Source organism: Ictidomys tridecemlineatus, chromosome 14 (assembly GCF_052094955.1).
Source record: "Ictidomys tridecemlineatus isolate mIctTri1 chromosome 14, mIctTri1.hap1, whole genome shotgun sequence".
NCBI lineage: Eukaryota > Metazoa > Chordata > Mammalia > Rodentia > Sciuridae > Ictidomys > Ictidomys tridecemlineatus.
Window position 1 is genome coordinate 27,807,512 of NC_135490.1, and position 13,581 is coordinate 27,821,092.

General features: G+C 36.3%; 1 protein-coding gene across 2 annotated transcripts; it reads right to left on the reverse strand.

The window, feature by feature from the left end:
- Positions 1–1,634: 1,634 nt before the first annotated feature.
- Aga (aspartylglucosaminidase) lies at positions 1,635–12,540 on the reverse strand. Of its 2 annotated transcripts, none has more exons than XM_040294058.2 (9): positions 12,304–12,540; positions 10,283–10,436; positions 9,600–9,712; positions 8,558–8,670; positions 6,577–6,691; positions 5,369–5,444; positions 4,056–4,163; positions 3,234–3,367; positions 1,635–1,873 (listed from the first exon to the last, which is right to left on the reverse strand). In XM_040294058.2, the coding sequence occupies exons 1-9, from the start codon at positions 12,446–12,448 to the stop codon at positions 1,773–1,775; spliced, it is 1,059 nt and encodes a 352-aa protein (XP_040149992.2). In that variant the 5' UTR covers positions 12,449–12,540; the 3' UTR covers positions 1,635–1,772. The 2 variants fall into 2 exon arrangements, with proteins under 2 accessions (XP_040149992.2, XP_005325594.2); XM_005325537.5 differs by having other exon boundaries at positions 12,322–12,537.
- Between the last annotated feature and the right edge of the window lie 1,041 nt (positions 12,541–13,581).

Here is a 13,581-nt window from a genome sequence, read left to right on the forward strand (position 1 = left end):
GGTCCTTTTATAAAAATGCCATAAGATGAGGCTGTTTTTAACTTTTTCTCTTTGGCTTTTTAAAAATTTATTTATTCTGATTTGTTATACATGATGGAAGAATGCAATTCATTTCAAATTACACATATAGAGCACAATTTTTCAAGACACTGGTTGTACACAAAGTATTTTCACACCATTCGTGTCTTATACATGTTCTTGGGGTAGTGATGTCTAACTCATTCCACCATCTCCTTCAGTAGATGAAGGGATAGGAAAACTTTGGTATATGTACACTATGGAACATTACTCAGCATTAAGAGAATAAAATCATGGCAGGTAAATGGATGAAGTTGGAGAATATAATGCTAAGTGAAGCAAGTCAATCCCCCAAACCAAAGGCTGAATATTTCCTTTGATATGAGCATGCAGACCCATAATGGCAATGGGGGTGGGGCATGGGAAAGGAATGGAAAAACTTTAGATAGGGCAAAGGGGAGGGAGCAGAAAAGAAGGGGGCAAAGGGTAGGGGGGGTAAGAATGTTGGGGGAACGAGTTAGATTCCTGATTTTAAAGAGAATGATTCTGAAGGAAAAAGATGATGCTAAAAGCTGGGTTCAATGGTGTACACCTATAGTTACAGCTGCTTGGGAGGCTGAGGCAGGAGGATGGCAAGTTCAAATCCAACCTCAGCAAAAGCAAGGTGCTAAGCAACTCAGTGAGTTGCTGTCTCTAAATAAAATACAAAATAGGGGGCTGGGAGTGTGGCTTAGTGGTTAAGTGCCCTGGAGTTCAATCCCCTGTACCCCCCCACCCACCCAAAATAAAAGAAAAAAAAGGGGGGAGTGGGTTGGTGATGTGGCTCATGGTTAAGTGCCCTAGATTCAATCCCTGGCACAGAGGGAGGATAAAAAAAACAAGATGATGCTAAGAAAGCAGACACACAACTTCCATGTACTTTTCAGATGTAGTTCAGAAGTTAGGAAAATAATACCAAGCCAGAAAACACATTATTGACTTATTTCTAATTGTAATCCCACCTCTGCAAAAGACATTAGTAAAATTACAGTACAAATCAAATGCCCCCAATGATTTGTAAAAGACATGACCAATACTGACTGTCAGTAGCTTAAAGACAGAGATTTTTGTGGCTCAAAACTTTCCTACATTCATAGCTCCATTAGAGAGTAATCCAAACAAAATCAATATAATTGCTTACCAGAAGATTGCCCATATTTTCTAATATGTGCAAAATAAAAAGCATCTATATTAATAGCATTCTTCCTGCTTCAAGCTATTAGGAACACTAGGTAAAACTAATAATCAGTGGTCAGAGGTATGTCATACTGAACATAACAAACTGAAATTTAACCAGGACTAATCTGCCAAGTCTTAGTGTAACTCTTCCTTTGAGGAAGACCTAAAAGGCTTGTATACTTTAATGATTTTAAGTACTCAAATATAGCTGACTTGGATTTAGTATATTACTGTGAAAATATATTCCCGAAGTAGTAATTTCTTGCAACATCAATTAGAAATTCAAATATCATTTACATTTAAGTCTATACAACACATACACATATGGATATTAATTTTCAGGGAGTGTACAAAGCTTAAATAAAAATAGAAAATACAAAAATTTCAGTTGTAGAAAGTGTCATTTCAGCATAAATTTATTTTTGTGTTTACTTTATACAAAAACCTTACAATGCAGACAACCACTACATGATGATTATAACCTTTTGCTTTTGTTTTTTTCTTCTTTAAATACAGATAGTGACAGAGAAGATGGATTAGATGCAGTCAACTTTTTCCTCAGTTGGTTCATTTTTTAGAGAATTATAAACCATGAAACTAAACTGAGTAAATGTTGGAAGTTTATTGCAAGCAGCACCTTGGGTCAAAAAAGAGAAAGATGTGTGGTTAAATACAGGATGCATATATTTATAACCAACACAGATATTGCTATTTGCCTGGACACTGGCAATTGTTTCTATATGTACAACAAAGCTACAAAGAAGTACCTTCTTGAGCACTGAGTAGTTATGAGAGAAAGAAAGAAAGAAAAAACCAACAAAACCCAAAAAACAGGTGGTGGGGGAGCAATCCTCTTGAACTTCAGAAAATCTGTGGATTGTCTATTCCATACACATGCTGTTGTTTCTTTTTTAATGTTTTCATGTCCCTTTCTTACAAGAAATTATTCAGGAACATCATCCAAAATTTTATTTCCCTAGCCTCTAGAACATTCCTATGATTCATCCATTAACACCCCGCCCCCCAACATCACTGCTTCTTATTCTTTTCTACTCTGTTAATCTCACAGAAAGAAGAGTTATTTGACAAGGTGCTTTTTGTCTTGGGTTCATCTTCTGCTTAAAAACCCTTGGGGGAGATGTCCCTTCTACTCTGATTACTTCAAATGTAAGGTACTAGTCATTTTAAATTCATCTACAATTATATAATTAGCATTTTCCATCCTATTAAATCCAACTCCGAGCCTTCTACAGTTTATTTCTTAAGAGAGAATCAATGAAACTGACTTATTTCATACATAAAACCTTCCCTCCCCATAACTCTTACTGACTTTTGTGTTTTAGTACTTAAAAAAGAATAAGGAATTCCTCAAACAAGTTTTTCAAATACAGACGTGTGGGAAGTAAAAGATCAAAGAAAATAATAAGCAGTCTAACCTAATAAGTCGTATTGATCAATAAGCTGTATATCTTCCCCATCTGAAAATTCACTAATGAGAATCAGCAGTGGTTGATCTTAAAATGCTTTGAAACTGTGATAGGCTCATACGGAAAGTAAATGAAGCAAAAGACATGCCTCAAACACAGTGCAAAAATAATTCTGCAAACTTCTTTGTTTTACAAATTAGTAATACATTTTGTTCTTCTGGAACTCCCAAAAGATCTAAATGGCTAAAATATTTAAGTAACAATTAGAAAAGAAAAATGGGAAATAATTTATCCCTACCTCTTTCTAATTAGTAAAAGCATCTAACTAAATTAGTACATCTCAACATGTAGGGATAAGAACTAAGAGCCAAAGAATAGATAATATATAACTACCAGTAGTCAACAAAAAAGGGTTTTAGGTATATTTTAACACTTTGTGGGCCTTGAAAGACCATCAATTAACATTTTCTCAGAGCCTACTCTACATAGTTCCCTGTTCTACTAACTAGTATATTGTACAATGTAGTATTTAAAAGGGTTTGCATAAATCAAAATTCAAATTCAACTTACCATAACTTCCAGTTACATTGGCACATATAACAGCCCCCAAAAATTTTGGAAAATACTTCTGAATTCTTGAAATCACTTTTTGGCAAGCTATGGTTGGATCTTCTCCTCTACTCATATATTCTACAGCTTGGTAGCTGTTTAAACAGAGGGAACTTCAGTATCATAGAACAAATGCAAACTTCAAATCAGGTAACTTTAATTAGAAATTTAAAACCAACAAAACTGTCATATTTGATAGAATACATATAATGAGTGGGAGTGGCTAACTCTCACTAAAGCATCAACATTGAAGCAAGGAAATCTTGATATAATATCATCTATTCAAGTCATCCACCATTAGTTTCAGACTAAGAAATTAGTTTTTTTTCTGGCTTAGTATTTTTTGACTTTGGCTGAGTTTCTGGTTTAGTAATAATAACCAGAAATCACAGAGAATAGAGGTTACATTTAAAAGAGAAAAGGTGCTACAATTAAAGGAGAAAATACTGTACATGTAGGCAACATGAAGTTCTAGTAATTGACTGCACATAGGGACTATGTTTCGTACTTTCATCAATTATCATAGCTCCTTGACTTAGTGGACTTACATTTGAATAAATTATAAATATTCTCATCTGTGAAGTAGGGTACTATTCTATTTCATGGAACTATGATTACTTAATTTGAATGATCATTAAATGATAGGCAAAAAGTTTGTATATAAATTTCTCAAAAGCTCTTGTGCACAATCAGATTATGCAAAACAAAAACGCATTTTGTATCTTGACAGAGAACATATCCCCTATAAAGATCTCTAAAATTTACAAACGTAAGAAGTCATACCTTGGCAGAAAACGCATCAATATATCACCATTCCCAGTGGCTGCAGCTGCCCCTGCAGTATCATCAGCATATGCCCCAGCTCCAGGTATTGGTGAGTCTCCTATGCGACTTTATGAGCACACAGCATAAGAATTTAGGATAGGAAATCAAGTGTAAAATAAATTACGAGTTGTTTCCAAAATAGAGGATATTTCCACATAACTACTGATTATTGTTGTAAGTAAATTCTTCACATAGAGAAAAGACTTTTGTTAGTTTTTCAACTTAGTTTTCACAAACCTACATTAAAAATTTATTATCAGACATGGAGTATAAAAAAGTTGAGTTTATAGAACTGATGAAAATGGTGATTGCTTGATACCAAGGAGGGAACTGGAGACATATTGGTCAAAGGACACAAGACTTCCATTAGACAGGAGGAATAACTTTAAGAGGTCAATTGTATATCATGGTTATTACAATAACACCTTTATTACTGTCTATTTGAAAATTGCTGAGAGCAGATTTTAAGTTGTAATCACCTCAAAAAACAATTTTGTGAGGTAATATATAAGTTAAATCACTATGTCTGTGTATGTGTGTATACATATATGAAAACATTATACATATGTCATAAATGCTTTTTACTTGCCAATTTAAAAAATGAAAAAAAAAACTGTAATCAGCTAGTTACATGCCAAGCTGACATTCAAAGATTTACAGCTACTTTCTTATAATTACCATTCTTTATCATCTGATTTCTGGGTTATTTTAAGAGGCTCAAAATTGATTTTCTTTACCTAACATCTATTCTTGCTTATTATGCAATATGTCAAACTCTTGACAAAGCTTTTCCTTGTAAATAAATCTTTAATCCTTTTCTACCACTTCAAAATAAAATTTAGAAATCCTCAAACTAACATAAGACTCCTTGAAATATGGTTCCAGTCTTCCTTTCCAGTCTTACCTTCCACCACGCACTAACAATCTCTTCAGCCAGCAGAAGCCCTGAATCTGAAGTGAGCATTACTTTTACTTGCCAGTGCCTTTGCTGTGAGGATCCCCTTTCCTTTCTGTGACTCAAGGATCAGTTCCTAGCTAGCAACACCTTATTGGCATTACTAACTACTTACTTTAAGCCACCCTAAACTCTAAAGCACTGGCTCTGACTCCTCCTTTGGCACTTAGCAGATCTAATGTGTTTTCTTTCAGATTTATCTACATCAGCCATGAGGCTGGCACTCTACTTGGTTGTACTCTCCTTCATAGCACCCAGCACATACTGCTTTACATTTATATATATTTGAGAGTTCTGTTCTTATGAAAACACTAACCCAGGTATTTTGAATTTTATACCATTTGTAGATGTACCAGCAGCAGTACGTCCAGTCTTATGGATTACAACCATACCTGGAAGTAAACAAAAAGTTGTCAGTACCTAAAGTTTACTTCAAATATAACCACATTATTGAGCAGTTGATAACTTCTTGGTCTGAATGTTGGCTCCCCAAAATTTATGTCCACAAAGTGATGAATTTAGGAGGGAGGCTTCCAGGATGTGATTACGTCATAAAGGCATAGCCCTAACAAATAAGACTATTACTTTTATTAAAGAGGCCCAGAGAGCTAGCTAAGCTCCTTCAATTGCATGAGAACATGAAGAAGACATCTCCCATGAGCTAGGAAATGGGCCCTCACCAGACACAGGATCTACTCATGCCTAGACCTTGAACTTCCAGGCTCCACAACTGTGGGAATTAATTTCAGTTGTTCGTAAGTCACCAGCCTTTGTACTGTGTTTTCACAGCCTGAACTAGGAAAATAATATAAATATGCTCTCATTAATTTCATGTAGAAATAAAGTGAAAATTTGTGGATAGTGAAAATTATATCAGTAGTATAATTTATGCACTGTGATGACTTGGCTTCATACTGTCATTTGATAGACATCCCATATCCTTCCTCTTCAAATTGGTGAATTACTTTCATTTTTTTTTTCCCCAGGGGTAATTCCAAATAAAATCACTAAAATGGACTAGTAGAAAAAAGTCTGTCCTAAAAACTTGGAAAAAATTATTTAAGGCCACTTTAATACAACAAATGATAGCCAGGCACAGTGGCACATGCCTATAATCCCAGTAATTTGAGAGGCTGAGGAGGACTGCAAGTTGGAGGCCAGCCTAGAGAAGTTAGTGAGATGCTTTTTTAAAATAAAAAATAAAAAGGCCTGGATATGTGAGCGGTGTAGCTCAGTGGTATATCATCCCTGGGTTCAGTCCCTAGTACCACCAAACAACATAAAGAACTAACTATCAAAGAATTAAAAATCAACACATGAATAGTCATGTTTGATTTGGGGGATCTTGTATAAGCAATTTAACAAATACATTCATGTATACATAAAATCTCTTATTTATATACATACCAAAGAGAAAAAATGAGAGAGAGGCACTTACTTGCCAAAATCAACTTCTAGTACATGAACAGGGATGAAGAAGGTAATTAACTTTTAATCATAAAAACTGTATAAAAGACAACTTACCAATAGTATCATGACCATAATCATCTTCTGCTTTTTTATAGGTAGGATCATCCTTATTTAAGATACCAGGTGGTTTGTAGGGTCCACAGTATTTTGAAGCATCTGGTATTACATTCTGTAAATAAGATTTAAGTTTTATTTTTAAGAAAGAGTATCTTAGAAATTGACAAGTAGTTATGTACAATCACTTAACACTAATAAGAAATATACGGTAATGTAAACATAAAGATTAGTTGAGTCTTATGTGAAAATTAATGAATATCTAAGTTTACAAAATTCCCATGCTAGTCTCAGAATTACATAAAATGTGTTATATATATATATATATCTAACAGATAGAACAGGTCCCTGAATTTTGTCTTTATTTGCTAAAATTCTAAGCACAATACAAGAGTTTTTTTTTGTTTTTTAAATTAGACATTAATCCAATGGAATAAGGTACAACACAATGGTACTCTTCAGAATTTTTTTCCTGGATAAATAAGAATTCTGAGATTTAAAACCACTGTTTGCAATCCACTTTTTTCTTTCCAAAGCTAGGCTTATGAAATATGCTCTAAGTGTGGTACTCTAGGATTCCTTTAAAAACTTTTTTAAAATATATTTTTTACTTGTTGATGGACATTTATTTTATTTATTTATATGCAATGCTGAAAATTGAACCCAATACCTTACACATACTAGGCAAACGCTCTACCACTGAGTTGCAAACCCAGCTATCCTTTTGAATCTTAAAGGCATAAAAATATAATCCACATTTATGAATTTAGGTGGTATACATAGATTGGTTTAAAATAAGGACTGGGTGAGGTGGTAGACTCCTGTAATCCCAGTGGTGTGGGATGCTGACCTAGGAAGATCTCAATTTTGAACCCAGCTTCAGTGAGGCTGTCTCAAAATTCAAAAATACAAAGGGCTAGTTATATAGCTCAGTGATAGAATATCTGATGGTTTCAATCCCTAGTGGCATAAAAATAAACAAATAAATAAAATAAAACAAAACAAGAAACTACTATAGGTTGATGATCCCTTTATCTGACATTCTTGGAACCAGAGATATTTTGGATTTTTGATTGTCTTGGATTTTGGAATATTTACAAGTATACCATGGGGATGGGACTCAAGTCTAAAGCAATTCATTTATATTTCATATACAGGTTTGTTTTGTATACAAGTGGTCTGAAGGTGATGTTATATAATATTTTTAGTGCACCTGCATTTTAACTGCAATACATGAGGTGTGTAGAGTCTTTCACTTGTGGAACCATGGCAGAGAGTTCTGAATTTCAGATTTCTGGGTTCGGGATGTTCAACCTGTACACATTATACATTAGTATACTAGGTACCTTCCCTATTCTCTTTTATCAACCATCTTTTTCCATGGTTAATCCCAGAGACATCATGGTAATTAGCAATTAGGGAAAAATAAAAAAGATGAGGCCATAAAACAATCAAAGAAGGAAACTGTATGGAAAAGGCAAACTGATTTGTGCTAAAAATTCCATTAAGAACAAATTATCCCATTAGTAAAAAACAAGATACCTAATGGTATAAATCTTTAACTGAAGTGATGGGAAGATGCTGGATATATACTTCATACATATACTTATATATATATTTCACACAGATAAGATCTGGAAAATATTTCAGACTTATGTTTCCCAAACTTTGACTTTTTCAGCCTTTATCCAAGGAAATATAAGCAGAAAATCTCTGATGGGGGCAGCTCCAATCCCCAGAATCTTCCTAGTCTGCAAACAACTGCCAAAGACCAGTAGTTCTTCACCCTGGAATGGGAACCAGAGCCTGCTAAAGGAGCTCTCATGTCAATGCCCAGAGAGACAACTTAAATCTCCAGCTGTAATATGCAGCCAGGATGCTAAGAAGCATCCTCAGCAATAGGCAGGCAAGAGAGAACTGAAAGGAAATAATTTTAATATTTTCAAGTAATTTATTTTTGAGATTGAATACATATACATACTCTCCAATGATTTGGCTGGCAATTGTGAGCAAGCCAATCCGAATGAAGAGCTTGAGAAGCATTGGTAGATAAATCCTCATTGGTAAACCCCATACTTTCAGCAAACTTGGTGGCTGGCAATTAGGAAGGAAAGTATAAATTAACAAAGTATCATCTTTCAAGCAAAATGTATGTGCTGGAGGCATCCTAGGTCAGCTGCCTCTTACATGCGGTACACAAAGATATCCAGAGGGGTACACAAAGTTTTCTCAAAGAGTTTTCACACATGAACAATTTCAAGGAGATCAATGTCTACATCTTCAACTTCCATATGTCCTACTTAAAGCTGATCTGCTTGAGTTCCCTGGGTTGTTTGTTATGCAGAATCCTTCGCTATCTCACCTTCACCATCTCCCTCCATCTTACCAAAAAAAAAAAAAAAAAAGGCACACACTCTCACCAATACGGACTCTTACTCCTCTGACCAGTTGCAATGATCATGATCAGGGTGTAAAAAGCTTTGTGACAGCAAAGGGACAACTGTATTCAACTGAATGAGTACCATTCTTTTATTTGTCAGGTACCTTGAGATTTTGTACTTACAGCCAAACTGAAGGAAACCTATTGGAGTCACTAGATAAACATATCATTAAAAATAATTTTTGATTATAGTCCAGTGTATAATTTCTAGTATACAGTGTGGAAAGTCTTCAAGTAAGTGATGTTGTCATAGCATATTCCTTCTAGTCCTATCTTCTTATGTTAATAATGCTCTCTAGGTTAATGATGCACCCATAAAAATGTAATAATATGGGAAAAAAACTGATGGTGAACACTATTTCAGTCCAGCATTTACTCATCTATAGGTAATAAATTATTATTATGTTTTAAATCCTATTTTAAAGACAAAGAAAGTAAGGGTTAGAAGTTACCTATCCAGGTAAATAGACATTAAGAGCTGGAATTTAAACTGAAGTCTTTTCTCTTTGGATTCTGAGTACTATTTTTCACAGGGATGACTACAGACAAGACTAGAAAGAATTTCAGTATAGTTAAAAAATACCTGACTCTCCTGCCAAAAGTGTGTGTGTTGTATGTTCTAGTACTTTCCGTGCCACACCAATAGCATTTTTAATTCGTCTAAGATCTCCTACTGCTCCTACATCCATGGTAGTGCTGTAAGAAAAAAACATAGTATGTATTAAGATATTTTCATAGATTCATAAATTTAAAAATATTGCTGTTCTCTAAGCAATAATGTTTTGTAGGATAAATTCCATCATCTTACACAGAAAAGCAAAAAGCACATTCATGAAGTTCATAGATTTCCACAAGATCAGAATTAAGGAAAAAACAGAAAATCAGTTTACCATATATTCCAACAGAACTAAAATTCTTAAACATGGCTTCTGAAAGAGGCTTTAAGTTTTCTGGTCAAACAAACCATAATATTTGTGGATGTCAGGTGAATGATGGTTTATAAGGTCAGAGGCAAATTTTCTCCCTGTTATAGGAGATCTATTTTCATGCGTTATTGATATTATTAGGATAAGTTATTCACTTTTAAATAATCAAGAGGGAAACTCCTTGTGTTTGAAAATGCCAAATACAATAAGCTAGTGGTTCTGACCTGTGACAAAACTCACACCTTCTCCCATCTTGAGCTTAGGAGAAATTACAATTCTAAATGTAGCTTAACATGAAGCACAGACACAGAGAAGCATTCTCTCGGAAAGGCATTCTTACCCATCCATGATCATGGCATCCAGCGTGGTTTCCCCAAGTTCATCAGGACTTCCTCCAAAGCCTACAGAGCCATCACACTGCTCTTTCTCACACGTAGCACAGCCATTCTCAATGGCATCGAGGGCAGAACCACCAGATTCTAACACCCGCCATGCTGTTAATTAAACCAAATAATGCTCCTTTATATAAATATTTTCCTGATGCCAAATACAATTTGAGACTTTCTATTTTAATTTTCCCCATTTTTACACTCAGTTAAACTGAAATGTCAGCAAATTAGTTTATCAAGTATACAAATCAGTCAGAAACAAAAATTACATCACTGGTTATTATAAAGAATTCAAAGAATTTGGCTACTGCTACAATGTGAGGTTTTTTTTTTTCACTTTTTAATAGCTATTTTTTTCTAAGAAAAGCAGTATCCTCTCCTTTATTTTTAAAGGTACAATTGAAACTACCCAAAGGCAGTTAAACTGACAGTCTATTAAATCATCACCTCACAAATTTCTTCTGCAAAAATATGCATAATTATTACCCTTTTTTTTTTTGAGGTAACACCTATTCCAGGACAGTCTTGATAAAATTCTAAGAAAAAGTTACAAGACGGACTTCATATGAATTAGTTCATTTAGTCTTCATAACAGTTTTTAAGATAGTAATGTGCAATTCCTCATTTTAAAAAAGAGGAAATTGAACCATTGACTTAAGACAATTTTTTAAGGTCACTCAGCTGGTACACAGCAGAGCTTGGTTTTAAAAGTAGTTACTTCAACTATGGTGGCCATACTTCTGGCACTGTGCTGTTCTGTGGATCCCTGTACATTGGGGTAGGGGAGGTCTTCCTTGAACACTTTACCCATAAAAACAGAATTCCTTGAACAGCAGGTACTGTCAATAAGCACTTTAATGTCACTAATGGACCTACAGGCTTGAAAGTACATTCTGAGAAGTTTCCTATAAGGCAACTTGCACAGAATTGTCCCCTGCCCAGATTGCTGGGCTTCTTTGGGTCTCTCTGTTGCTATGAATCTCTTTCTCACAACCTGATTCCTTATTTTCTATGATGCCTATGCCTTGCCTATAACATAGCAGTTTACCTCCTTCAAATTCTGGATTCAATTCTGCCACCAGAAAGTTAATCTATGAGATGGGGTACCAAGGGTATGAAATTACTCCTGCAGTAGTATGTCTTGAAACGAAAGAAACAAACATAATACGATACGAAAATGTCAGGAGATTGGTATATACTGGATAATATCACAGAGCAAAAGATGGGAATCTGATTCCGATTGATTAAGTTTAAGGGCATTAGGGAAGGCTTCCTGGAAGAGGGGATACCGATACCATAGCTTTGTGGTTCTCAATCCTCTCTGACTGCCAAGGAAAATCACATAGGGAGGTTTTGTTTTTTTTTTAAAAAAAGCAGATGACCTAGTTCCAGCAGTTAAATCAAAATCCCAGGAGGTGGGGCTCAGGCACAATGATTGTTGTGCCTCAGATATATCAGAGTGTTACCAAAAAAAAAAAAAAAAAAAAAAAAAAATTATGTGGGAAAAGAATATGCTATCTTTTGGGCAAAAAAGGTTGTCTAGAAATTAAGAATCCAGGGTACTGAAGATACATGGAGGTGGGGGTGAGAAAGGGAAGGTGGAGAGGTAGACGCCCGGCAAAACTAGGAATCAGGCAAAAACCAGCGTAAGTGCCACTGGAAGAGTAAAAGCTGAAAGACCCGAAACGTTGGAGGTCAGCAGGACAGTGTGATATATATTAGTGCGGGGTGGGAGTGGGGGGCAATACAAGGAGTGATCCTAAATGACAAGGACTTAAAAACACAGCCTCGGAGGACGATGGAGTAAAGGTCAATTGCAAAAGAGCAACGAAGCGGGCGAAGCAGGAAGGACTGGAAGCCGAGGCTGCGGAAGGCCTGGCCAATCGGGCGCTTGCCTGCCCTGCAGCTGCAATGGGGCCAGCCAGTCGGTCCTCCCCACCCCACCGGGACCTCTTGCAGTGCAGACACCCACCCCGGCCGCGCTTCGCACCTGCTTCGGTTGCACTCTTAAAAGGCCAAGTGTTGAGGACCAGGGGCAGAGTGTTGAAGCCGCGCACTAGGGTCGGGCCGAGCAGGAGCGGCACGAGAAACACAAACAAATTCGACTTCCGCGCCATAGTTGCGCGCTAAGCAGACAAGCGCGAAATAAGTCCCGGGTCAAGCGACCGGCGCAGACCCGTCCGGAGCTCCAGCACTCGTGATCTCCAGGACCCCGCCCACCTGACGGCCACGCCCTCTCCCTTTGGTGCGGGCTGCGGTCCCTCAACTCTCGCGAGACGCGGCCTTCTCAGGGATCGCGTTAGAGGTCGGTCATAGTGGAGCTGCAGGGTTCGTTCCTACTGAGGTGCTTCGTATTACTAAGCGCAGTGCAGAGACATTTACTTTTATTAGTCAAACAAATTGCTGCCTTTTTTGATGTTAAGTATAGATTGAGCTTCATATTGGAAAATTAGTATGAAGTCATGCAACTCTGGTTTGTTTGTCTTTAGGAACTTTGGGTAAATGTTTATTGTTTTTGTACTTATTTATCCTCTGAATTAAAAGTGTAAATTGAACTTTGCCTCGTCTAAAATGTAATCTGGAATTCCTCAGGGATCTGAAATGGTTATTGAGTATGGGTGAAGAGTTCTTTAGACCAAATTCATTTTAGGTATTTTCTACCCTTACTTTCCCTGCTCAGTCTTGCTACCACAGCTTTCTGTAGGACGTCCTCTCCTTACAAATCCCCGAGCTGGAAGAAAAGGACAATCTGGGGAAATACAAATTGATCCTCTACATAGCCCACTGAAGTGCATCTATGCCTCCAGGCAAGAAGTCTAGCTCCATTCTTTGTTAAAAGTATTTTTACCTGACACCATTAAGTACTAAATAAATGTTTGAACAAAAGGAGGGATGGAGTCTTTACATGCATGGTAGAGGCTGTTCATTCTGATATGTAGGTTGCTGCACAGATGTGCAAGCATGGACCCAAAATCCCTTTGGGATTGTGGAATGCTTGCCCGTGTGGCCAAAGGAACAGAAGTCATTTTTAAAGAGCATCTGTAAATCTATTCAGACTAGATGGGAGTTGTGAGGCTTACAAAATCTTCAAGGCCCTTATTGCTAGAAAACGGAATATATAACTTAAACTGCATAAAATAGCCTAGAAGAATTATCCCAAGGCAGGGAACTGCTATTAAAAAGTTAGGTGTAGTTAAAGGAAATTCCATTTATGGGCTTTTGGAGCAGGAGCAGCCATTTTTGCTGGCAT

Excerpts from the sequence above, each read along its gene's own strand:
- Aga (XM_040294058.2), bottom strand. The coding sequence starts at position 12,448 with ATGGCGCGGAAGTCGAATTTGTTTGTGTTTCTCGTGCCGCTCCTGCTC. Across the intron at positions 6,692-8,557 it reads GCCAGCCAAATCATTGGAGA|AATGTAATACCAGATGCTTC; the intron begins GTATGTATATGT and ends TCTTATTTACAG. Across the intron at positions 1,874-3,233 it reads CAATGTAACTGGAAGTTATG|GTGCTGCTTGCAATAAACTT; the intron begins GTAAGTTGAATT and ends TTTTGACCCAAG.